This window comes from Echinops telfairi, unplaced genomic scaffold (genome assembly GCF_000313985.2).
Source record: "Echinops telfairi isolate 266 unplaced genomic scaffold, ASM31398v2 ScPeMD7_7468;HRSCAF=8506_0, whole genome shotgun sequence".
NCBI lineage: Eukaryota > Metazoa > Chordata > Mammalia > Afrosoricida > Tenrecidae > Echinops > Echinops telfairi.
This window is the reverse complement of record NW_022111369.1, coordinates 28,168,868-28,194,514: the sequence shown is the minus strand read 5'-3', so window position 1 is coordinate 28,194,514 and position 25,647 is coordinate 28,168,868. Positions and strand designations below refer to the sequence as shown.

At 38.8% G+C, this 25,647-nt stretch overlaps 1 protein-coding gene across 1 annotated transcript in view; it reads left to right on the top strand.

The window, feature by feature from the left end:
- The window catches only part of MMRN1 (multimerin 1), an 81,359-nt gene that overhangs the window by 29,849 nt on the left and 25,863 nt on the right, over nucleotides 1-25,647 (top strand). Inside the window, exons 3-4 of the mRNA XM_045284332.1 lie at nucleotides 1,304-1,410; nucleotides 23,764-23,874. Coding sequence (XP_045140267.1) covers nucleotides 1,304-1,410; nucleotides 23,764-23,874 — 218 coding nt within the window. The remainder of the gene's footprint in view (nucleotides 1-1,303; nucleotides 1,411-23,763; nucleotides 23,875-25,647) is intronic.

The window sequence follows — 25,647 nt, the reverse complement described above, 5'->3', positions numbered from 1 at the left end:
TATTTCTTTACAAATTGCCCTCCTTTCTGCATTTGCTGATGGATCGGAGATGTCAATTCACTGGACAGAGTAATTGGTTGATATAACTTACTGTGAAAAAGAGTAGGAAATGATTAGCTTATTTATAGTATGGAAAGACTCTTGCGGCTTACCTTACAACTGAGGAAAAATGCAGAAATACTAAATACTGAGCTAAATACTGTGCAACTGTGTGAAAGCCCGAGTCTCCCAAAGCCTAGTCTCTTTTACTAGTTTTCCTCTGCCTGGGCAGGGCTTATCTATGGCAATGACGACTCTTGTGTCCTCATAGCTGCCTGTGACGAAAGTAAGATTAAAACATTGGGAAGCTATGGGTCTACATAGCCAAGATTTTATATCCTACCTCTACCACTTTTAGGTGTGATTATCTCATCTATTTTTTCTTCTGTTTCCTCATCTGCAAATAAGGGTAAAGCCAATATGTTCCCCATAGAATGACAGGAAGACGAAGCAACAATATGTAGCAATGTTATGGGCTCATATGAGAGTATTAGCTAAATACTGAAGCCCTGGGGAGAAGAATGATATATGTGCAAAACTATGTTTATGATTTACGTGAACTCACATAGATTCCGTGACTTAATGCCATTGATTGTTTATACTCATTGCCGTGTTAAAATGCTATTTTTTCATTTTCCCCCTTTTTCAAATTGATGCTCATAAATAATATCTTCTCATGTTAAATTTCCCTCTCACTTACTTTCTCTGCCTCCCTATGGGGAGAGAAATATTGTATGACAGAAATAGTAGAGAATATGATTTTTAAACTTTGTTAATGAGTAAGTGTAGATTAAAGATGTTAAGGAGAATCCTAATTTGAATTAGATCATGAATATTCAATTTATTACATATTGTTTGATACTGATGTGGAGGAAAAGTTGATATTTTTAACTATAATGATACAGAAAATAATGGGAAATGGAATAGAAGTAAATTAACACCTGTATAAATATTTTTAAATATGAGTTAAAACATGTTTTAGCATTGGTTTAACAAAAGACATTGTCAAGGGAAAGGCTATACTATCTTTAGAAAACATCATGCAGTCACCAACTTAAAATATCCCATAATATAGTACTTTCACTATGCATTTTAAAGTTGTAACTTGGTCAATGGTATTGAGATGAAGTTTACAATGATATAATAATAACTAACACCTACTGAAAGCATATTATCTTTTAAATATTTTCAATCTGTTTACACTTATTACCCCTAGTGATAATTCAATGTGAACAAATCATTTATTTTTCACCCATTTCCATAGGTCTCAGAAAATATCAAATCCTGTCTATAGGATGCAACATAAAATCGTCACTTCATTGGACTGGAAGTGCTGTCCTGGATTCAGTGGACCGAACTGTCAACTAAAAGGTACGCAAAATTAATAAAAGGGAAACATTTGTATAATGATAATTAGAAGCATAAAATTCTGAAGAATAAACAACCGATGCCACTGGGGAAAACTTGCATTTTCCCTTTTGACTGAAGGTAAACTGAAATGTAGTCAAAGTGTTGATATTCTTAGTGTTTTAGAGCTCCCTAACTAGGTGGTGATCACAAAACAAACCCAAACCAAACAAACAGAAACACCAAACTGCATTCCAGTAGACTCCCTTGTGTTAGGAAGTAGAGCTGCTCCAGAGGTTTGTGGATGTTGTCGTTGTTGTTGTGTTACTGTTTATGCAAAGTCCCCAGACCTTCTTTCTGGAGCTCTGCTGCGTCGGCTCAAATCCCTTGTAGATTAGTAGACAAGCACAAACCATTTACGACACCCAGACCCCGGCATGATCCCCACACACCAAAGTCGCTGCCGCGGGGTCCGAGCTGACTCACCTTGACTCTACCAGCCCGGGCAGGACGGACCCCGGGGGTTTCTGAGACTGTAACCCTTGACAAGAGCAGAAAGCGTCGTCTTTCTCTGCAGAGAAGCTGGTGTTTTCAAACTGCAAACCGTGCAGCTAGCAGTGTAAGACATAGCACATGGTGCCCCTGTGGCTAGAATCAACTCAATAGCAATGAGCGTTGTTTTTGTAGCTTTAGTGTTAGGCACATACATGTGAAGAGTAGTTATCCGTTAGCAGCCCGAGGCATCGCCACTAGACCACCGGAACCCGAAGTCACGCCTGGTTACCTTGGAGTTCCTTCTGACACATTGGCCTCAAAACGGAGTTTAACTGTAGGGTTTCCAAAGCCACCATCTTTACAGAAGCAGATGCCGTATCTTTTTCCTAGTGAGAAACAGGGGAGTTGAACCTCCACACCTCTAAGGTAGAGCTTAATCTCTGCGCTACCAGAACTCCTCGATAACGTCTATGTGATCATTAGGTTTCATCTATTTGGTTCCAACTCATGGCACGCTCACAATTGTTCTTATGCCTGAGCCATTGTTTGTGTTCTTTTTGAAATGGTCTTAAAATTTCATTTTACTTTATTCACAGTCCATGACCATGGCTTTACTATTTAATGTGATGCGATTTCTTTCTTTTTTAAAGAATGAATCATTCTATTGGTGTTCTTACAACAATCCATACATCAATGGTATCAAGCACATTTGTGTATTTGTTGCCATCATCATTTCCGAAACACTTTCTTTCTACTTGAGCCCTTGGTATCAGCTCCCCTTTCTACTCCTCCCTCCCCCACCCTCTCACCCTCATGAACCCTTGATAATTTATAAACTTTTTATTTTCATATTTTACACCATCTTCTGTCTCCCTTCACCCACTTGTTGGTCCCTCCCCCCAGGTGGGGGGCGTTGTACATCGATCATTGCAATCTGTTCCCCCTTTCTCCACCTCTTCCCCCACTCTCTCTTCATCCTCATGGCATCACTACTCTCAATATGGGTCCTGAGGGGTTTCTCTGTCCAGGATTCTGCGTGTCGAGAGCTCTTATCTGCAGCAGTGCACATGCTCCGGTGTAGACAGATTTGTTAGAACTGGGTCATGATAGTGGGTGTGGAGGGTGGGGGGTGGGGGGTGGAGGGGGAGCATTAAAGAACTAGAGAAACGTTGTGTGTTTTGTCGGTGCTGTACTACACCCTGGCTGGCTTCTCTCTTCCTTGTGACCCTTCTGTGAGGGGATGTCCAATTGTCTGCAGATGGGCTTTGGATCGCCATTCTGACACCCTCTTTCACCTCAAAATGGTTGTTTGTGTTGGGTCTTCTGATGCCTGATACCTGATCTCGTCAACACCTTATGATCACACGGGTTGGGCTGCTTCTTCCATGTGGACTTTATTGCTTTCCTGCTAGATTGAGCCCATTGTTGAAGCTCCTGGGACCATCCATCTTGCTGCCTTCCTCGTTTTCACTGCCCCTCTACTTTACCAAACATGATAACCCTCTCCGGGTACTGGCCTCTCCTGATACCATGTCTAAAGTACATGAGATGAAGTCTCAACGTGCTTCCTTTAAGGAGTAGTCTGGCTCTACTTCTTCCAAGACAGATCTGTTTGGTTTCCCCCCCACCAATTAGCAAACTTTATTATAAATTAGCATGTTTGAGAAATAGAGTAGCAAAGATTTGTGACTTTTTTCCTTAAGGATTTTAGACATTTCCAAAACTAGAAACAGTAGTACAATGCACACCGGTATAGTCACATATAATTCTACTTACATATCATATATACAATACTACTAACACTTCCACTTTAGAATACAAAATAGTTCGCTAAGATTTTTTGTACTTTGATTTGAATTTTTTCTGAGAGGGGGCGGGGATTTAAACAAAGGATTTTTTTTGGCAGTCCTTGGTACGTTGAATATTAATTCAAATGCAGCAATCTTCTGAATTAATGTGCACTTTCACCTGCATATGTGGCAAATAAAAAACCATGCCTTGGGTCAGGTGAGTCTTCGTTCTCAAAGCAACCTTCTTGCTTTCCAACACTTTGACGAGGTCTTATGCAGATTTCCTCACCTGCAATGTGTCCTTGATGTCGTGACTGCTGCTTCCCTGAGCATTGGTTGTGAATGAACTTAGAGGAAATGCTGACAACCTCAACCTTTTCCCCATTTGTCATGATTCCACTATGGGTCCAGGTGTGAGGATTTTTGTAAATCTGACACTCTCTCTTTTCATTTCTCCCTCTGTTTTTTCCCTGTTGTTTTCACATGAGTAGTTTGCGGATCTAACAAAATATCTTAGGTATTATTAATTATATGTTATAAAAATATACCAATGTAATATAACAGAAATACTAATTGTGCATGTTTAAATAGATTAACATTATAATTCATCTTTGTGTTAAAATAAGGGAGCCCTCTACTTATATTGCAACTTAATTATTTGAAATAAAGATTGTACTCATGAATGAAATTTAATTCTGAAGAATATTAAAAATTTCATGAATAAATCTCTTTGTGTGAGTGTGTGTGTTTATATGTACATATATATTAATGAAGCCATTTTTTTCAATGAGTTTTTAAGAATATTCTGGTGGCAAAGCTTATCAAATGCCTGGTAATCTGAGGTGATCTAACATCTTTGTGACTGTAATTTTGCTTCTGGCTTTAAGCAAGTTTCCTTTGAAAAATAAGATATGGCGTCAGCATACATATTTTAAATGAATGAATATTACAAGAAAGGCCATTAGCAGTGATAGAGAATTCAATCAGCAGTGTAAGAGACTGTGATTAAAAATTAATGTAAGTGTGGAAAAGCCATTATGAATCACACTAAAAAAAAGAGTGTCATAATGCGAAAGCTCTAGAAGCCCTGTGGTTTAGTTAGGGACCTTATCCAAGGGTGTTATCCTGTGGTTTATTTAGGGACCTTATCCAAGGGCGTTATCTCACTCTGTGTGTTTATTAACACATGAGTGAGAATCAGTAGGCAAATTTCTCTGTAATACTCTTTGTTCTGTCTAACCTGAATTTCAGAGACATTATAAAAATTTAATACACTTAGAGTACAACCAGAATATGTAGCATTTACAATCAGGAAACATAAACTTTTAAATAAAATAGCATATGTACTGAAAATACTTAGAGAGTACATAATGCAACATATCCTAGAATAATCAAACTGTGACCTTGAAAGACCTTCTGACTTTCATAAATTTGCATGGAGGCACCCACAATGGTGGAACTTGTTCATTCTTTCTAGCCGATAAGTACCTGTGGTGCAAGGTTCTGAACAGATGGAGACTTATAAACCTAAAATCGCTTTTATATTTCTACTCTTATATGAAGGAAGATATCTTGGGAATATTAATGCCATTATCATTTCTTAAGGATTCAGCGTTTGTTTGCAGAATTTTAATGAATTCCTAGAAATTTAGGATGTTCATGTAACCATGAACACAGACAGGAGCCTAATCTGAAGGTAAATAGGAAGGAGCGAAGTGTATACATCAGCATCCTTCGTGGACTTGGGCTGATTGGAACCGCCGTTGCTCCATGCTTTGGTCTCTTGCACTAGTCCGCATCTCTCATCTATCTTTGGGTCTTTTGCACATTTTTCTCTTCTGAAATATACCCAACTACATGTCCATCTGCACCCCACCCCCACCATACTCTCTCTCCTTTCCACACACCCCCTTTACGTGTGCACCCACAAAATCTTTTTATTCTTATACCGGAGCGAAAATTGTCAGTTTTCTTTGACAGCAATGCACATGCTGTCTCATATGACAAGCTGCCCCATGTCTGGCAAGAAGAATAATGCTCACTGATTTATTCTTTCCAGCCCTCAGCAGATTGAAGTAACCTGATTACATAACGACTCGGACAATTATTTCAAGGCTGGCCCTCGGAACATCAGGGGGTTGTTTAATTCACAGAAAATTATTACAATACTCTATAACTGCAGCAAATACATGTTTCTAAAACTGGTTTCCTAATATGAAAAATAAGGATTTTCCTTTCATGTGGATTGAAGTAGAGAGACTTTTAAAATTGTTGTGGTGACAAAATACATATAACAAGATATTTTCCGTGTTGTTCTTTTGACATGCACACTTCAGTGGCATCCATTTTGACCGTCCTGCTGGGCAGCCATTAGCCTCGTTTCCCATTTTTTTCAGCACCCTGATTAAAATCCCCCTTCAGTCCGTCGTAACAGCTAATAAAATCTAGACTCTGGGTATGTGATAAATTTTAAACATTTTCTATCAGTAGACTCACAATTTTTTTCATTGTGACTGATTCTTTCACTTGACATGCTTTTGAGCTCTTCCACCTAGTAGACTGAATCGGGATTTTATTTTTCTTCATCAATAAGTGGTGTTTGACTGTGTGAATATACCTCATTTTTGTTTATCCAGCCATCTGTTGACAGACATTTAGATTGTTTCTATTCATTGGCTCCTGTCACTCACGCTGCAATGAACACTGGTGGAAAAGTATCTGCCTGCATTTGTTTTTAGTTCATTCTTAGGAATGGGATCCCTGATCCTCTAGTCATAATTCTATATTTAACTTTTCTAAAATATAAAAAAAATCAATAGATCAGGAATAAAAAGAGGTTGCTAGTAACTGTACTTTGTTTTACTTCTTTTTTTCCACTTCCCTACTCATTTTTCCAAACATCCTTTCTCCTGCTAGTTCTAGAAATCCTCCCCAGCTGGCTAGGGAGGACTATCTTGACACACATTCTGTGGTGTAAATCTCCCTGTTGTCCTCCTCTACAACGTGCCACTTATAATTTACCTGTCCTCCACAGGTCCTTTTGCTACCACTTAGAAAATAAAATACTATTAATTACAGGGGAAATGTATCTTATTAAAAATGAACTATATCAAGAGGAATGTTTTAAATAAATCTAACTTGTTGGAAAGGGAGAAGCATTAACTCCAACATCAAAGTACTATTTCTGATCTCTCTTATATTTTAAAAGATATCGTTTTGAGGGTCATTAAAAAAAAATGTCTGGCAGTCTAACCGGATCTTGATCGTATACTCTATATCCAAGCCATTTTTCTTTGGAATACCAAGAATAACAAGTGATTTAATCGATTTTACAAAATTTGCAATAATGCATTTTTCCAGTAGATGTCTCTAAAATATTCTGAAATACAGCAAGGAAAGTATAGCTGGCTCAAAGACAAAGGACAGGAATGTAAATTCAAATAGTGCTAGATTATAGAGGACAGAAGGAAAACTCCGTTGCGAAGCTAAAGGGAAAAAAATAAAGAGCTAGCGTTAGGAAGCTCTTCTTTACAGGGAAAGGGCATTTTATAAAATCTCTAACAGATAATAGGAATGTTGTAAATATGCAACCCTGTATAGCCTTTGGGATAAGCTGACTGCTGGCATATATTATAAATGCATAACATGATTCAGTCTTGCACTTACTCTAAAATGAGTCAGGAAATTATAAAAGGAATTTTAAAATAATTTAGGATTTAATAATCATATAAATTCGCCAAAATTCTACTTTTACTACTATTGTAAATTGGGGGCTCCTCTAGTAAGATTATCCTAAATGTTTGCAAAATCATATAGAATAGAAATTAGAAGATATAAAACTGGGAGGTGCAGGGAAACGATATTATTTTTATTTTTATGTATCTACTTCTTCCCAGAAGTAGATAAGGCTTTCTTCTTTGAGAAAGCATATGACCTGCTAGGAGGCAGTGCTAGTCTGTCTTATCGGGTGTCTGTCAGTTGGAATCAACTCCAAGATAGCATGGTTTCTGGTTCTTGTGGGCATCTTGTGAGCACCACAAAATGATGAGGCTTTCAGTTGGAGAATAAAATGTGCGTACATCTGCTGCACCAGGCTCACGCTGTGCACCACTACATTGAGTACGTTTTATAGGGGGGTGCGTGCAAACATTTACGATGCAAGCATTCACCTGGCATTGTAGATGACTTTCATCTTCAGCTGGAAATCAGTGTCTTGTCCAACCTCCCTGAAAGGTTTTCTGGTTCTTCAGAGGGGAGGGAAAATTTCGATTGCTTAGTTACCATTAATGAGGTCCTCCATATGTCTTAAAGGCCTGGAGGGGGGAAAATCCTCACAAATAAAATTTGCCTTATTAAAACACACACACACAAAACTTATAAAGAAGCTGCTGCTCTTGATACTTGATGAGTTGGCTTTTTTATTCCTTTATGAAGCAAGGTCGGAGTCTCTTTAGCAGACAAGCAGGGAATAAAGAGCAAGCATGGAGGGAGACAAGAACAAAACAGAATCACATTCTTATGATATATGACATTAAAAAAATCTGAAGTGCATAGAGGTATTCAAGTTACTTGACTTGAATAAATGCCCTCTGACCCTGCACCTGTCCCGCCAGGAAAGCTTAGAAAGTCCTCAGGAGGGGTGAGCGGGAAGGCATTGTAAAGCACCCTCTATGCAACAAAGCACTGTCTGTAGTTAAGGTGCAAGATCGATTGCTTGGAAAGCCAAGTGTTTGTGGCAGTCCCGGTGGTGGCAGAGAATACATCTGAGAAGACAGATGATTGGAAAACGAAAAATAAAAGTGCATCGATCAACTAGGCTTTTTATCACAGGTGGTAACTGACTCCACTGTCAGCCTGATCCTATCAGCATTTCTCCCCCAGTTAAATCCTGCGTGATAAAATGGTGTGAATTCCAGTATTGAATTCCAATCCACAAACAGAGGGAAGAAAAGGTCCTATAAACTCGTGACACTGGAAAGCAGGTCTTTCCAGCTTGGAGTCCCCTTGGCAAGGACCCCATCCAGTGAATTCTAGGGCAAAGAGGTCCCCATGGGATCAGCTCTCAAGGAGTTTGGGTGGTGTTTAATAATTGTTCCATTTCATTTGGGAGTACAGTGGCCTCAGCTCTTTCCTTAAAAAATAAAATTTAAAAACAATTCTAACAACTCAAATTCACTGCCATCGAGTCAGTGAGTTCCAACCCTTGGCAAGACTACAGGACAGGGTAGAACTGCCCTTGTAAGATTCTGAGACTGTAACTCTTTATGGTAGAAGAAATCCCTGCCTGTCTCACGAAGAGTGGGTGGTAGTTTTGAACTGCAGACCTTGTGGTTAGCAGTTCAATGCATCCTCACTAGTCACAGGGCTAGAACTAATCGAGAGTTTTACATGCAGACTGTCGCACACATGGCTGATCACATTGGTTTTTCTCATTCGATACTGTATTTTCCAGTGACATTTTCTTTTAAACTATTCCTTCGCAACAGCAAACATAAGGGATATATTTTATCTTCTCAACATGTTAAGAAGTGGATCACTGAAGGTTAGGTTGTGGATGAAAACGAAAAGCTTAATTAGAATAATGAAGCTAGTCTTTTTCCCATTCAAGTTTTTCCTTTCTAACAACTACTCATATTTTCATTTCTCTCACTTGTCACCAGTTCTTTAAGTTTTTCTTATATTTTTGTTTGAATTTCTAGTCGACTGAATCTCTAGACCACATTCTTTATTCTCTTGTTTATAAGGAAGTAGATTTTTTCAGATCACATGAATAATATTTATCTGAAATTCCTTTTCAGTAGAAATTGGATTTCATTGCTCTTCGTTTTCCTTGTTTTTTGACACATCAGTAAGCTTTGCTTTTACCTCTAGTGCATTCAAGCTCTTGTCTGGACTAGCGAGGTAACATACGCCCAACTCAGATCTAGTGAAGCAATCTTATTTGAGTAGAATTCTAGGAGACCCGAATTAAATATCTTCCTCCCTCCACTGTGCATTTGAGTGTGGGTGATTCCCTGCTTTTGTCAGTTGATCTCAAAAGCGAAAGACACAAAGTGAAACATGTTACAATCTCATGTCTACGCTGATTTGATTCCTACTCACAGTGACTATACGTATACTAAAACAACACAGCCTTGCATCCTTCTCAAAATTGTTATTTTGAGCCCTTTTTTGCAACCACTGTGTCTGTCCATCTCTTTGAGGGTCTTTCTGTGTTTCAAAATCCCTTTGTAAGGGACTGATCTCCCCTGAGAGCGTGTCTACAGTGCATGAGTTGACCACCACACTGTATTCAAAGGATCGTTCTGGCCCTACTTCCTCCAAGGTAGATGTGTTTATTTTTCTGATCGTCCTTTCAATATTATTTGGTAATGCCATAATTCCAAGTACCAATTCTTCTCCTGTGTTCTTTATTCATTTCCCAGTGTTTACGGGCATGTGAGGCAATTAAAAACACCATGGCTTGGGTCAGGTGTATCTTAGTCATCAAAATGACATCTTTGCTCCTTAACATTTTAAAGAGGTCTTTTCCAGCAGAGATGACCAATATAGTAATATGTCACTTGATTTCTTTTTGTAAATAGCTTGAGCTATAATTAACATATCATACCATTCATTAGGAACTCTGGTGGCATAGTGATTATGAGTCGGGCTGCTAATCGCATGGCCAGCAGTTCAAGACCATCAGCCGATCTGAGGGAGATAGACGAGACCTTCTTCTCCTTCTGTAAATAGTTACAGCCTTGGAAATGCAGAGAGGTAGTTCTACTCGGTCCTGCAGGGTCACTAGGAGTTGGCATCGACTTGATGAATGGGAGCTTGAGTTTTCTGTCGTTTGTTTTCACCATTCGATAGTTCGATGTTAGTAAGAAAAGTAGAGCAATCACTACCACCATCAACTTCAGAACAGTGTCTTCTTCCCTGTAACCAGTGTGGTTGATGCCTCACCCCTTCCCCCTGAAGCTCCCTTTAATCTCCATAGGCAAATAGCAATCCAGTTTCTGTCTCTATAGATTTACCTATCCGGAATTCCCTAAACAGAAAATAAAAACAAAGACAAAAACCAAAAAAAAGGACCTAGCAACAATGACCAAATAAAACAAAGAAAAGTCGTAATAGAAAAGAAAATATTAAAAACTAAAATAAATTTAGAATGGACCAAAAGGGAGATGAAATGACAAGGTGTTTGTTACACGCTGGCCTCACTATAGCCGGTTTCCTTGCTGCTGTTTCCATGTGCCTCAATCAGGGATCTGGATAAAATTAAATCCCATATGTACTCAAGTATAAGCCAACCCAAATATCAGCCGAGGCACCTAATTTTACCACAAAAACTGCATAGGAAATGTGCTGAAAAACACGGCTTATACACAAGTATATTTGGTAAATGGAAACTGCAATTTTTCTCCATTGATTTTGGTGTTTTCTATTGCAAGGAGCCCTGTTGCAGGGATGTCTATATTCATTACATTGAGCTGTAATACATCGTACAAGCTGTAGCTTTTTTACCTTCAGCAGTAAATGCTTCAAATCCTCCTGAATTTTCACAAGCCCGGTTGTTTTATCTGTATATTGGAGGTTGTTAATGAGCATTCCTCCAACCTGGATGCCATGTGATCTTAAGATTACTTAGTATACAACTTTAATAAATATGGTTCAAAGATACAACCTGACACACATCTTCCCTTATGTTAAACCCTTCAGTATCTCCGCGTTCCATTTGTATGAACATTGTCTCCGCATTCTGTTTATATGAACTCCATTTGTCCTGTGTACAGGTACCCCCTGAGCTCAATGACGTCTTTGGGGATTCCTGTTCTTCTCAAATATATCAATAGTTTGTTATAATCCCCACAGTCGATTGCCTTTGCATAAGCAATAAAGCACACGTTTCTGGCATTCTTTGCTTCAGCCAGTGCCCACCTGATTCAGCCATGATACGCACCTCCTTTGTTGAATCTGGTTTTTAAGTTCTGACGGCTCCCTGTTGATGCTCTGCTGGAACTTCATGAATTATCTCCAGCAGCGCTGTACTTTCAAAATGATATGCTTAGTGACATTCTTTTGAGTTGCTTCTCATCGGAGTGGACAGAAATAAGCATCTCTTCCAGGCAGTTCACTGGGGAGCTGTCTTCTAAATTTCTTCACATAAGCTAATGAGTATTTCTAGTATTGTACCAATATGTTTAAAATTTTCCATTGCTTTCCCATTGATTCCTGGAGCCTCGTTTTTAGCTTCTGTGTGACTTGTCACCTCTTCCCCTAGTCAATTTGATTCCTGTGGATTCCATCTGCTAAGGTGCTCAGATAGAGTTACTGTTAATGCTGTTGGGAAAAAAGTGTTTGTAATGAAGAAGTCATCGGTCTTGCAAAATTCTATCATGTGATCCCCTGTTTTGTTTCCATCACCAAGACCATATTTTCCGATCAATCTTCCTTTCTCTTTGTTTGCTTTTCAGTGTTCAGTAATTATCAAGGCACTTTGACTGCATGCCTCATCAATTTTAGATTGAAAAAGTTGTCAGAATTAATTAATTTCTCCCTCATCGATTACTGCAGTTGGTTAGTAATTTTTCATAAGAGTTATATTAACGGGTCTTATAGGTGTATAAGTATTATTCTATTACTGACAATATTGTACTTCACTGGAGATCTTGAAATGTTTTTCAAGAGGAATATGATACTATTCCTCTGAAATTGAACATTCTCAGCCTTCTAGTAAGTAAAACATATGATTATTGGATTCAAAATAGCCATTACCATTCTATTTAAGCTCACTAATGCCCAAGATATCTGTCTCTATGTGTTCCAATTCATTTCTAATGACTTCCAATTTTCCTATATTCATATTTTGTATAGTCCACATTTTATTATAAAAGGATGTTTGCATCTGTTTATTTTCATTGTGAGTTGCCCCATCAGCAAATTAAGGTCCCAAAACTTTTGTCTATCCACATCCTTAAGATCAACTTTAGTCCTGGTTGCATAGTGGTTATGCATTGCACTACTAACCTGAAGTTCCACAGTTCAAAAACATCATTCATGCTGTGAGAGTAAAATGAGACTTTCTACTCCTATAAAGAGTTACAAAAAAAAAAGAAAAATGCTTAAAAATATTTTGTTCTCTTTGAGGTAGGGTCACTATGAGTCAGAACCAACTCAATGGTACCTAATAAAACACAAACAAAGAGTTAGTCTAGAACACCCACAGGGGCAATTTTACCCCGTCCTACAGGGTAGGCATGAGTTAGAATCTACTTGATGGCCATGGGCTTGGTTTTGGAGTTGCCCAAACTACAGGGCTCGTCTTCTAGCTCTGTTTCCATGCACCACTATGACCATAGGGTTTTCAATAGCTGGTTTTTCAGAAATGGTTTGCCTCATCTTTCCTCCTAGTCTGTTATTGGTTTGGAAGCTCCTTTGAAACCCATTCACTATGGGTAACTCTGCTGATATTTGAATTACTGGTGGCTCTGTTTCCAAGATCACAACAACACACAAGCCAACACAGTATAACAAATTGGTAGATGAATTGGGCAATGATTTATAGTGCCTATTTTTTCTAAAATGTTGTCAGGAAATCATTTCTGGTTTTCTATCATTCCAATACTATACTAGATTAATCTGTTTTTAAAAATCAACACATTTTCATGGGTACAATGCTCTGCTCATGGAAATACTTTCTACATTCATGGATTGCTATGTTATTAATATATTACTAATAATTATTTTTCTTCAAGTGTTTTGATATCAAATATAAATATGTATTTGATCCTATATTTTTATTTTTACATCTGAGATAAAACAAGAATACATTAAATACTTGAGTGACATATTTGAATAATCATATTTTTGTTCATGTTATTACACAAAAGTAATACATTTTCTAAAAGCTGCTTGTGATAATAATTTTGTTTAGAAGAATTAATGCCAGGCTAGTACCAAAGAGTTGAAGATTAATGATTTCTAGAGTGTACAATACTTTCAATATACTATCAACATCTACCAGTTCTGTATCGCATTAATAGATGTTGCCTTGGGTAATGGATTGCAACATAGCAGCTACTTTAATCCATGGAAGTTCTGTATCCCATCTGGAAACCAAAATTTTCTCACTTTCCCCTTTATTCTTCTTTTTCCAAGACCACATTTTCCATTGAGTCAGAGCTTTTGCAATGAGCCCCATCATCCTGACACCAACTGCAGTGATCATTTTCTAGAAGAATTAATAACAGAGTAGTCCCAAAGTTTTGGAAATTAATGATGTCCCAAATATCCAACTCTTCCAAGATGCTGTTCAGCTCCATTTTCCTCTCATTCCTCCCTTGAGTATATGCCCACATGGCACTGAGTTCTGTGAATCACTATAGCATCCCACAGAAAGTCACAAAACTAGGAGGAAAGATCTCATGTGATAGTGGGTGCTGTTCAGTCCAAAATCTGAAATGCAAAGCTTGAAGATAAACAAACGGCCAGCTAGCTGAGAAGGAACAAAGCCCACATGGAAGAAGCACACCAGCCTGTGTAATCATGAGGTGTCGATGGCGTCGGGTATAAGGCATCAAAGACCCAGAACAAAAAATCATATCAATGGGAATGAGGGGGAGTGCAGAGTGGAGACCCAAAGCCCATCTGTACACAATTGGACATCCCCTTACAGAGGAAGGGTCACAAGGAAGAGAAGAGCCAGTCAGGGTGCAGTATAGCACTGATGAAACGAACAACTTCCCTCTAGTTCTTTAATGCTTCCTGCCCCTCCCCTACTACCATGACCCCAGTTCTACCTTACAAATCTGCCTGGACCAGAGCATGTACATGGGTAATGATATGAGCTGGAAACACTGATAATCCAGGACAGATGAACTCCTCAGGACCAGTATTGAGAGTAGAGATACCAAGAGAGTAGGGGGAAGGTGGGGGGAAATAGGGGGAACTGATTACAAGGATCTACATATAACACCCCCACCCCGGGGAAGGGGCAACAGATACATGGGTGAAGGAAGACATTGGTCAGTGTAAGACATGAAAAAATTACAATAGTTTATAAATTATCAAAGATTCACGAGAGAGGGGGAAAAATGAGGAGTTAATAACAAGGGCTCCAGCAGAAAGAATTTCTTGAAAATGATGATGGCAACATACATACAAACATGCTTGACATAATGGATGTATGTATGGATTATGTTAAGAGCTGTATGAGCCCCCAATAAAATAATTAATAAAATAATCTGAAATGCAGGGTCCAGAGTCACAAACCAAAAATGTCCAATAGTCCTAGCAACTTTGCTTGCTTCTGTCAAAGCATAGTCAGGAAAGAGAGGTCTGGCTTTCCAGATGCAGTGATGTCGTTTGTAGAACTGTGTGTTGGCACCACTATAGATTCAAGAAAAACAAAGGCTGTGGCTTGGTTCACACCCAATACTAAAGTCAGGTCTAAGTCCTACTCTGTCCCTGTCCATTAGTAGAGAATGTTCTCCTGAGACGATAGCAACAAGTGTATGAAGTCCAGAATTATGATGTATTGCATAAAAAATTATGAAGGGCCATATTAATCTACTATAACTAACTGCTTTTACATTTCATTAGATCAGTGGTTCGCAGCCTGTGGGTCGAGACCCCTTTGAGGGTCGAATGACCCTTTCACAGGGGCTGCTTAAAATCATTGGAAAACACATATTTCTGATGGTCTTAGGAACCGAAACATCACTCTTCTGTCTCCAGGCGGTTCCGCCCACATGCAGATATGCCCACATAAGAGTACCTGGCTTGATGACATTATCGTGCCAACCCCATCACACACACACCGTACAAAAACAGGTTTATGCGACAGGGTTGATGCCATAATGTACTTATGCGGACCAGTCATACGTGTAGAGAACACCTAAATGTAAAAATCAACTGCTGTGTTGAAAGCAGTTACTCTGTTAAAACAGCTACTCTGTTGAAAGCAGCAGTATTGGAGGTAAAACAACACTTCATGCATTATAATTACTGGGTAAATGTAAAATCATGTACTGTAAAATCATCAACTACTGCAAATATATATATGTATCATGAGAACTTAATCTGGATGCTGATCCATCTTTTTATATTCAGCTGTCTTTGATGTGAATATTGCCCCCTTGTGATGTAACAAGTATGTAAAACAACAACAACACAGAGGATGGTAAATCATAGGAAACTTGAACTGTATTGACTGAACTATCCCATGTATCATATTTTGAATTATGAAAGCCATTGTTATATATTATTTTCATTAACAAATCATCCCATGACAATGAATCATCTAGAGAAGAATGTTAAGAAAGAAAATAAAGTGAGGATTTTTTTTACAGTATGGTTTTACCTCAATAATTACAGCAGAAATTGAGAAACCGCAAGGTGTTATTTGTTGTGAAGTCCTATCAGCAGAATCTATGAAGCAATACAAACTAAAATTCCATTTTGATAGCAAGCATCTCAGCTTTGCCGGCAAGGGTATCAACTATTTTAGAAGCAAAGCTGATGGACTCAAGAAAGTCAGACTTGACATTGGTGGGAAGTACCACAAACAAAACCCAGCAGACATTGAAGCTTCATATTTAGTGGCACTCAGAATTGCTAGAGCTATGAAACCTCACACCATTGTTGAGGGTTTACTGTTGCCAGCAGTCAAAGTCATTGTTGGAGTTATGATTGGAGATAGATTTGTTCTGAAATTGAGTGAAATTTCCTTATCTAACGACACTGTCCACAGAAGAATAGATGACATGTCTCCTGATATTCTTGATCAGGTAATCCAGGAAATTAAATCTGCTCCACTTCCAATATTTAGCATCCAGCCTGATGAATCTACAGATATTGCAAACTGTTCACATTTACTGGTTTACGTGAGGTATATGAATGATGACAACTTGAAAGATGAGTTTCTTTTTTGCAAACCTCTTGAAACAACAAGTACTGCACATGATGTATTTGACACAGCTGGTTCATTTCTGAAAGAGCCTAAGATATCTTGGGAAAAGTTTTGAGGTGTTTGCACAGATGGTGCTCCAGCTATGCTAGGATGTCGATCTGGATTTCAATGTTTGTTACTAAATGAGTCCCCAAAAGTCATGGGAGCTCACTGTATGATTCATAGGTAAATATTAGCAACAAAGATGCTGCCACAAGAGTTACAAGAAGTAATGAAAAGCGTCATAAGTTCTGTCAATTTTGTAAATGCCAGCCCTTTAAATAGTCAACTGTTTTCACAACTGTGCAACGAGTTGGATGCGCAATAAATAATGCTCTGCTATTTCACACTGAAGTGAGATGGTTGTTGAGAGGAAAAGTTTTAAAATGTGTTTTCGAGCTTCGTGATAAACTCAAAATGTTTTTTAATCAGGAAGCAAGACCACAGTTCAAAGCACTTTTCAGTGATAAAAGTGAACGGCAGAAAATAGCTTAGTTGGTTGCCATCTTGAATGAGTTAAATTTATCACCACACAGACCAAACACAACATGCCTCAATTCGTCTGAAAAAATCTGATCATTCCAAATGAAACTTCAGCTTTGGCAAACAAAAATTGGATAAAAATAAAATGTACATGTTGCCTACCTTATCTGCTTTCTTTGAGGAACATGACATTGAACTAGACAAAAGGATTACAATGATAGTTTCTGTGAAAGGACACTTGCACAAGCTTGCAGATGAAATTTCATCTTACTTTCCAAATCCACCTGTCACCCAATTTGCACTTTCCAGAAGCCCGTTCACAGTCAAAGTTGAAGATGTTCCTGAGACCGCACAAGAGAAGTTCATTGAACTTATTAACAGTGATGCAGCGAGAACTGATTTCTCTACAATGCCAGTTACAAAATTCTGGATCAAGTGTTTGCAGTTATATCCTGTTCCGTCTGAGACTGTGTCGTGCCTCCGTCCATTTCCAACAGCATATCTTTGTGAAACAGGGTTTTCCAGCTTGTTGGTTATCAAGTCTGAATACAGAAGTGGACTTGTGGAAGATCTGCCTTGGGCTCTTGCAAAGACTGCCCCGAAAGTTTCTGATCTGGGGAAAAGAAGCTATCACAACTTTCACACTGACATTGTTTTTTTACGCATACTGTGGCAAAATGGAGCAATGTAGTTGACTGTTGTTATATGTCACAATATACAATTACATATTGTTTTGTGATTAATCACTATGCTTTAATTACATTCCATTTTTAGCAATGAAAATACATCCTGCTTATCAGATATTTACATTATGATTCATAACAGTAACAAAATCACAGTTATGAAGTAGCAATGAAAATCACTTTATGGTTGGGGTCAGCACAACATGAGGAACTATATTAAAGGGTTGCTGCAGTAGGAAGCTTGAGAACCACTATATTAGATTGTGTACAACTAATTATAAAATTGATTTTAAATTATATATTTACATCATATATTGGGTGAAGACAAGGTTTTCTACTCCCGTACGAGTTACAGTCTCAGAAACTCACAGGGGGTGTTCTACCCGGTCCGATATGGTTTCATGAGTTGGCATTGACTCAATGACAGTGAGTTTGGTTTGGGTTTTGATCATCTATTCAGTAAGTATAAGACCATTTTGTTTTCTGAAATGTCCTATTATAGTAGATAATACTAATCCCAAAGTCGTTTTCTAAATAAGCTTTTATTTATAGTATTGATGGTTTTGAATACTATTTTTCTTTTTTTTTCTAAATAATTTTATCGGGGGCTCTTACAACTCTTATAACAATCCATACATCAATTTTATCAACCACAATTGTACATATGTTGCCATCATCACTTCAAAACATTTTCTTTCTACTTGAGCCCTTGGTATCAGGTCCTTTTTTCCCTCTCCCTCCCTTACTTGCCCACCCTTGTGAACCTTCGATAAATTATTATTTTCATATCTTACACAGTCTTCTGTCTCCCTTCACCCGCATTTCTCTTGTTTGTACCCCTCAGAGGTGGGGGTGGCAGTGTTATATGTCGATTATTGTGATCAGTCTCCCTTTCTCCTCCTTCTCCCCTTTCCTTCCCCCCACCTTCATGGAATCACTACTCTCAATATTGTTCCTGAGGGTTTTATCTGTATAAGATTCTGTGTATCAGAGTTGTTATCTGTACAGTGTACATGCTCTGGTCTAGCCAGATTTTTAAGAAAGAATTGGGATCATGAGAGTGGGCTGGGGGAAGCATTAAAGAACTAGAGGAATGTTGTGTGTTTTGTCTGTGCTATACTGCACCCCGGCTGGCTCGTCCCTTCCTTCTGACCCTTCTGTGAGGGGTGTCCAATTATCTACAGATGGGCTTTGGGTCTCCACTCCAAGCACCTCGTTCACATTGATGTGATTGTTTTTTGGGGGTCTTCAATATTTTTCATGTTGTCTTTATAGTTTTCATTGTATCAAAAGCTTTCTTTTGTTGGAATTTTTTATTATAAACACTTATTTTGTGAAAATGAATTTAGTATTTCTGGATGATTTATATACTCTCCTGATTATTGCAAATTTCTTTATTTGTACTAGAAACTTTAAGACCATATTTATGCCATTATGCTGAAAACCCAATCTAGTAATTCCCATTTTAAATTATACATATTTGGAGATTGTTTGCATCTAATATATGAGATAAATCAAAATATATTGCTACTAGGGTCTCATTCTTACATTCAGGGTTTTAATCCAAGCAAAGAGTTTTTATATCTGTATGTGTGATTGGTGGAAGCTGCTGACATATTAATTCAGTATTCCATTTGTCTTAGCTTCACTATGGTATCTCTCAGAAAACGTCCAGCCAAAAGAGTTGCTTTTAAGAGAATCTCCTGGGACAGTTAAATTCAAGGCAGGAGAGAGATTAACTCACAGGGGTACAGCAACTGTCTCTTGGGACTCTTTTTTAATAGTGACAATTTTTCTTTATGGACACGAGATCATACCGAAGGCTGATTAGGATGATGTCTGCCAGGAAAGTAGCATCAAGGAGTTCTTTTTCTGTCATGACAATGCACCCACTCACTCGTCTGGGGTAGGAAGCGTGGTCCTAGGGAATGTTGCTGTGATGCTTTACCCCTCCACCCTACAACCCTGGGCGCCTCTTCAGATTTCCTTCGATTGCCAAAACACAAAGAACATCTCAGAGGAACCCAGTCTGAGCTCCTTGAGGGTGCCCAAACAGCTGCTTTCATGTGGTAGACATCACAGAGGGTGGACTTCTTCAGAGAACGCTTAAAGAGAAACAATAGCTTTACATTCTTCTATTTTCTATTTTGTTCCATAAAGGTCCTCTGTTTCCCCTCAGCGCACTCAACTTGTATTGCTCCCCATGTTTCAGGTAGACAGCATCCATTGCAAGGGCCACACAGAACTCACAGAAGATACTCACAATGATGGGTTTATTAGGCATGTTAACAGGTACAAAATGCTCAATATGCAGTTGTTACGTAGTGACGGCTGTTTCTCAGCTATCTTCACAGGCAGACCTTTCCCTGTCCTCCCTCAGCTTCTTGGCTGAGCCTCTGCCCCACTCTGGGCAAAATTACAGTTTTTTAGGGCTGTCAATAAATGCTCAAGGGACATGCCACTTACCCATCAGCCTCAGCCTGAAAGCACTAAGCTTCAGCTCTGTGGTTGGGCAAACCCAGCTCACCCAATTTAGTACCCAAAGGCACACCACTGCACATTCTAGCCTCCTGCATAAAAGCACTCCATTTTATTTGCTCTATAGGGTGGTCAGTCCCCTGTTCTCTTTCATGCTCTGGCTCCTTGTTCAGCTGGTGCTACTCCTTTGGCCCTCTTCTGGTGTCGAAACTGTCCCCTGGATCCAGAAGACTCAATGGGCAGGGTCTTGCTTTTCAGTACTCAACAGAGATCTTGTGTGCAGATTTACCCAATGCAATGTGCCCTCTGATCTCTTGAAGGATGCTTCCATGAGCACTGACCATGGATCGATGCAAAATGAAATCCTTGACATCATCAATCTTTTCTCCATTTGTCATTATGTTACTTACCTATTGTTCCAATTGTGAGAATTATAGTTTTCTTTACATCAAGTTGAAATCCATATTGTAGGCTACAATCCTTGGCTTTTATCAGCAAGGGCAGTACGGTAGCAATAATAACCATAATAAACTCTTTATGTACTTCCAAATTTACCTTGCCTCTTTAGGGCTCTTGCGTGTAACAATAGGGAAAAAGACATATCTATAAAGAATACCAGAAAAGCTGTGAAAAGCCACTTACACTCCTCTCCCACTTCACACCACACTTTATCATGGCCACTTCTCTCTGGAATGACAGCAAACTCGAGTCTGCTCTCATTTAAATAAACGATGCCATTACAAACCCCTTTCTTTCAGGACACACAGTTTTTAAATCTATGAAGACTAGTTTACATATTATAATGTTCATAGGAAAATGGTACGCTCTGCTTTATATCAACAGATTTACTTAATAGAATTAGAAAATGTAATGTCTTCTAAATTAGTGTTTTTAACCAGTGCCATGCATCAAAACCGTCTGTGTAGCTAATACATAGACCTACGTCCAATCCCTGCAAAGAGATGGGTGGACTCAGAACCTTCAGACAGAAATATGGAAAGGACATGGACATGAGTCTTCCGAATTTGACCGAGGTTTCTGATTTTTTCATCCCTGAGGAAAACTGACTATTCTAAATAATTTTTAAAAAGAAGAAGAGAACAGAAAAACCATAATGTGTCATAAATTAATGGGAGAAAATGAAATTTGAATGATATCCTTGTTTCTAGGCCACACAATAATCAAATAGCGTTTGTTCTTCCTGTAATATACACTGCTTCCCGATAAAGTACAAAATGAGCCCTCGTAGCATTGCGGGTTATGGTGTTGAACTGTGGATCAGTTGGCAACCATCAGCCACTCCATGGGAGAAAGAGGAGGCTTTCTACTCCCATAAAGAGTTACAGTCTCAGAAACTACCGGATCGTATGCTCTACTTAAAAATACAGCAACCTCCCAAAACAGCTCACTACCATCTTGCCGATTTTATCTCACAAGAACTCTAAAGAGGATTCCCAAGGCTGAAACGCTTAACTGGAGGAGATAGTCTATTTCCCGACTGCAGAGCTGCTGATGGTTTTGAACTTCCAACTTTGCAAACAATACTCTAACACGAATCAGATCGCACCAACAAGTGAAGGCACTATCTTTAAATGCACTAGTTCTTTTATTTTTATTTTATTTAAATCTTAAAAAGATACACACACAAAATGGCCCATTGATTCATTCGGCTAAAGCACTTCTCTGTCGGCTATCGGTGCGTTTAGCCTAGGGAATAACTGGAGGGCATGGCAAAAGAGGGTTGTGCCCACTTCATCCTGCCATCTCTGAGATGAGTAGCTGTGGAGTGGGTTCTCGGCAGTGCTGGGTGATGCTGCTACTGCCGGTTCAGGGATCTCAGCTGGAGACCCATTGCTTTCCTCTCCACTTACCACTGTTGGATCGACGTAAGCTGCCAGAAAGTTGTGTTACAGAATCCAAGAAAGAACCTTGATAGAAAATTTCCACAATTACGAAACAGATGTGTTTCTATGAACTAATTTGAATTTACACTTAAAAATTTTATCATGGCACTTGGCAGAAGATTAGAATTATTTGTGCTTTCCCTATCCCCAATAGTGATATCTCCAGAAACGGCAGGTTGTTTTCTTCCACCTAACAAACCACCAGTTGCACAGACCATTCTAAAGACAGTGGAGAAGAAAAGAGACAAACTCAAAACAAAGACCTTAGACATGGATGACAATGAACTAATTTAGCTCAGCTCCCCAAAGAGAAGCAATGTAAAATTTAATCTGACAATAGAGACTAACTCAGACAAGTGGCAAATATAGTGCACTTTCTATGGAGTGGAAATACTGTGGTTTCATTGTCACAGCCCCATATGCCTTGGGAAGCATATGTGTGCCAGAGGACAGTGTCATGGGAACAGCATTTCACATGGGGAGAAGCGCCGCCAGACACCTAACGCTTGCTTTCTTATGTCTAATATGCAGACTTCAATGGATAAATCTGTTCATTAGAAGTCTGTAAATGGCGAGCATAAATTACTTGTGGTATTCTCTATTTTCAACAAATATTCCTGCTAAATTATTGTTATGACAAAAAAATTATATTGCTTTGAAAAATATTTTTCAATTTGAAAGCAATTCTTTAACAGAGTAAAATGATTTGGTAATAAATCCTTTATTTTTCCCCTGAATATCACTGCTAATACAGTTTGAGTCCCTCAGTAAGCCTTGTTATAATTTACTTTTCCCCGTAGCCAGTTTGAGCCCTATTACAGGGTGGTGTCAAGTCAGTCTGACTCACAATGACTGTGTATAGAAGGGAATGAACCTTTGTCCTGTTGTACTGTCTGAGCCCATTGTTGCAGCCACTGTGTCAGCACATCTCAATGAGCCTCCTCCTTTCATTCTTTATCAAGCATCGTGTCTTTTCCCAGGGACTGTCTCTCCCGTCAAAATGTCCAAAGGACTTGAGACAAAGTCTTGCCATACTCACTTCTAAGGAGTATTCTAGCTGTACTTCGGCCAAGACATATGTGTGTGTCCGTCTGACAGCCCACATGACTTTCATTAATATGGGCCCACATATCTTTAAACAATGGTGTTAAATAAACAGATATCTTTTTCAGTAAGCATCTATAGATGTTTGCTTATTACCAAGTAGACAACGTGGAAAAGTGCATTACTAAACAAGCAGTCTTTGTGGTAGTCCACTTATACCGCTGCTGTACCACTTAACACCGCTGACTGTGAAGTCTCTCTAAGTATGCAGACAGCTCACATGGGCTAGTTTACACAGCCCCCCGAAAACTATTCATTTTTTGCTGAAAGGAGATCTAAATACATTTATTTGTCCAGGCAAATTAGACTCCTGCACTTCCCACTCCAATGTGGTATCACGTTGGCTTCCACAAAGGGGTGGAAGAGCCTCCTCTGCAATCATCAGAGACCCTCATGCTCCAGTACACCGGAAAATGAATGTCAGCTATGTTCTTGCTCAGAACTGGGAAAATAAGGCGATCTGGGTGTTAACTCTCACTCTCTCTTCTCTTTCTGCGTTGGTCTAGCTCCAGAACAGCAGCCATTGATACACAGCCCCCAGGATGAGAGTCACACAGCTGTCGACAACAGGACAACCGCTCAACAGCAGCAGCAGCAGCCGGACTGTGCTGACCCAGGTCATAGAGTATAATTGCTATTTTCTCTCACCCAATTACCATCAACACTGTTTATTACAACTTCCAAACATGAAATCACTTGACTATCAAACACATTAACATAACTCTCACATCCTTTAAAGGGTTGCAGAATGAAAAAGCGTCATTTACAATTATTGAAGCTCAGTGTACACATATGGAATGAAAGTTAAAATGCTGTGATACTAGGTTGCAAAGAAATCACAGGCTTCCAAAATAAAATAAAACTTTTGTTATCTACAGAGTGCTTTCTTGACGTGCTAAAAATATTGACTTGATCATGTTAAGAAAGCTCCTTTTCCTATATTTGTTATAACACCAGGGGATATCGAACCCTGACTAGGGTCAAGAGCTGTAATTAAGAACCCAGAAGACATTTGCATTGATCCTAATTTTGTGTGTCACATGTTTTATCATCTAATTTTTTTATTATTTTAAGCTCAATTTTATCCTTTAAAAACAAGGTTAGGAAAAAAACCAAGGTTAGTTACTAATAACACAACACTTTATTATTTGGTATAGCTCTAGTAATAAAAAATAAGACACTGAATTGTCTTGATTTGTAAGGGGATTATTTGAAGGATACAAGTGGCAATGGCTTGGACACTGTCTTCTTGGGATTGTCTGTGCATTTGAAGAGATTGGCATTGAGTAGAATTTCAATCATCTCTGCCATCTTTATAAAATCACCAACAGTCCTCGGAATATTGAATTACATATCTGAGGGGATAGGGAGTACCAATCCTACATGAAGCTAAATTTATATCACTCATTATCTAATTGTTCAATAAAGATTATAGAGTATATGCAGCAGTATCCGTAAGTTTATGCTTGTTTCATGCCGAAGCAATCAGTATGGAAGAAGAAAATGAGTCCTTACTTTTGAAACCTTAAGCAAATTACCTAAGTTTCTGGTGCTTAGTTTTTTCGTCCTTATAAGAGTTTTGTAACTGAAAAGAGAAAAAAAAAAATTCCTCTCAGTCCCTTAAATGGGACCACGAGGATTTATTCAGAAAAAAAGTATGAGGAAAAAGTACACTCAAATACAAAGAAACACCAGTCCATATACATGAGAACTGGAGACCCTAGCTAAAAGCCTTCTAACAAGCACATAGTGTCAGGGAACAAAGAAATGGTCAAAGGAGGCTGGCTTACCGGAAGGGTACCGGTTCTATTGGGAGTTTGAGCACAGAGGTTGACAGTGATGGATTTCAGGGACTCCTTACAGAGATGGTCAATCATCATCACCTGTCCATCAGGAAGGACCATAAAACCATCACTGGTTGAGGCCAAACAGCTTCCACCAATGTCTTGGGGATTTATGGTTAAAATTCTGAATTTTCAAAGACATGTAGACTCTGTAATAAACACTTAAAATTTAGGATAGCCATTTGAATTTGGGGATCACCATTTGGTACCAGGGCCTCATTTCCTAGAAATAAGTTGTGAAAACAAAATAAAACAAAAGCCTTTAAATTGTCAGGGAAACTTTAGATAAGGCTGGTTCCAACACGATTTCATCTTGGTCATATAAGCAGTTCTTAGGCCCACTTTGTGCAAAAGAAAACAGCCGAGGGGAGATTCCCTTACTTAGAATGCATCCTGGTGTGACAATCCAGTAAAGCTCTCTCATCGATTGGGAGCCCTGGTACCACCTGGGCAAAACAGATGAGGCCACCTGTTGCAGTAAGGATTTAAAATCTCAGAAACCCTAGGGCTAGTTCTCCCACATCCAATAGGCTCATTGTGAATGAG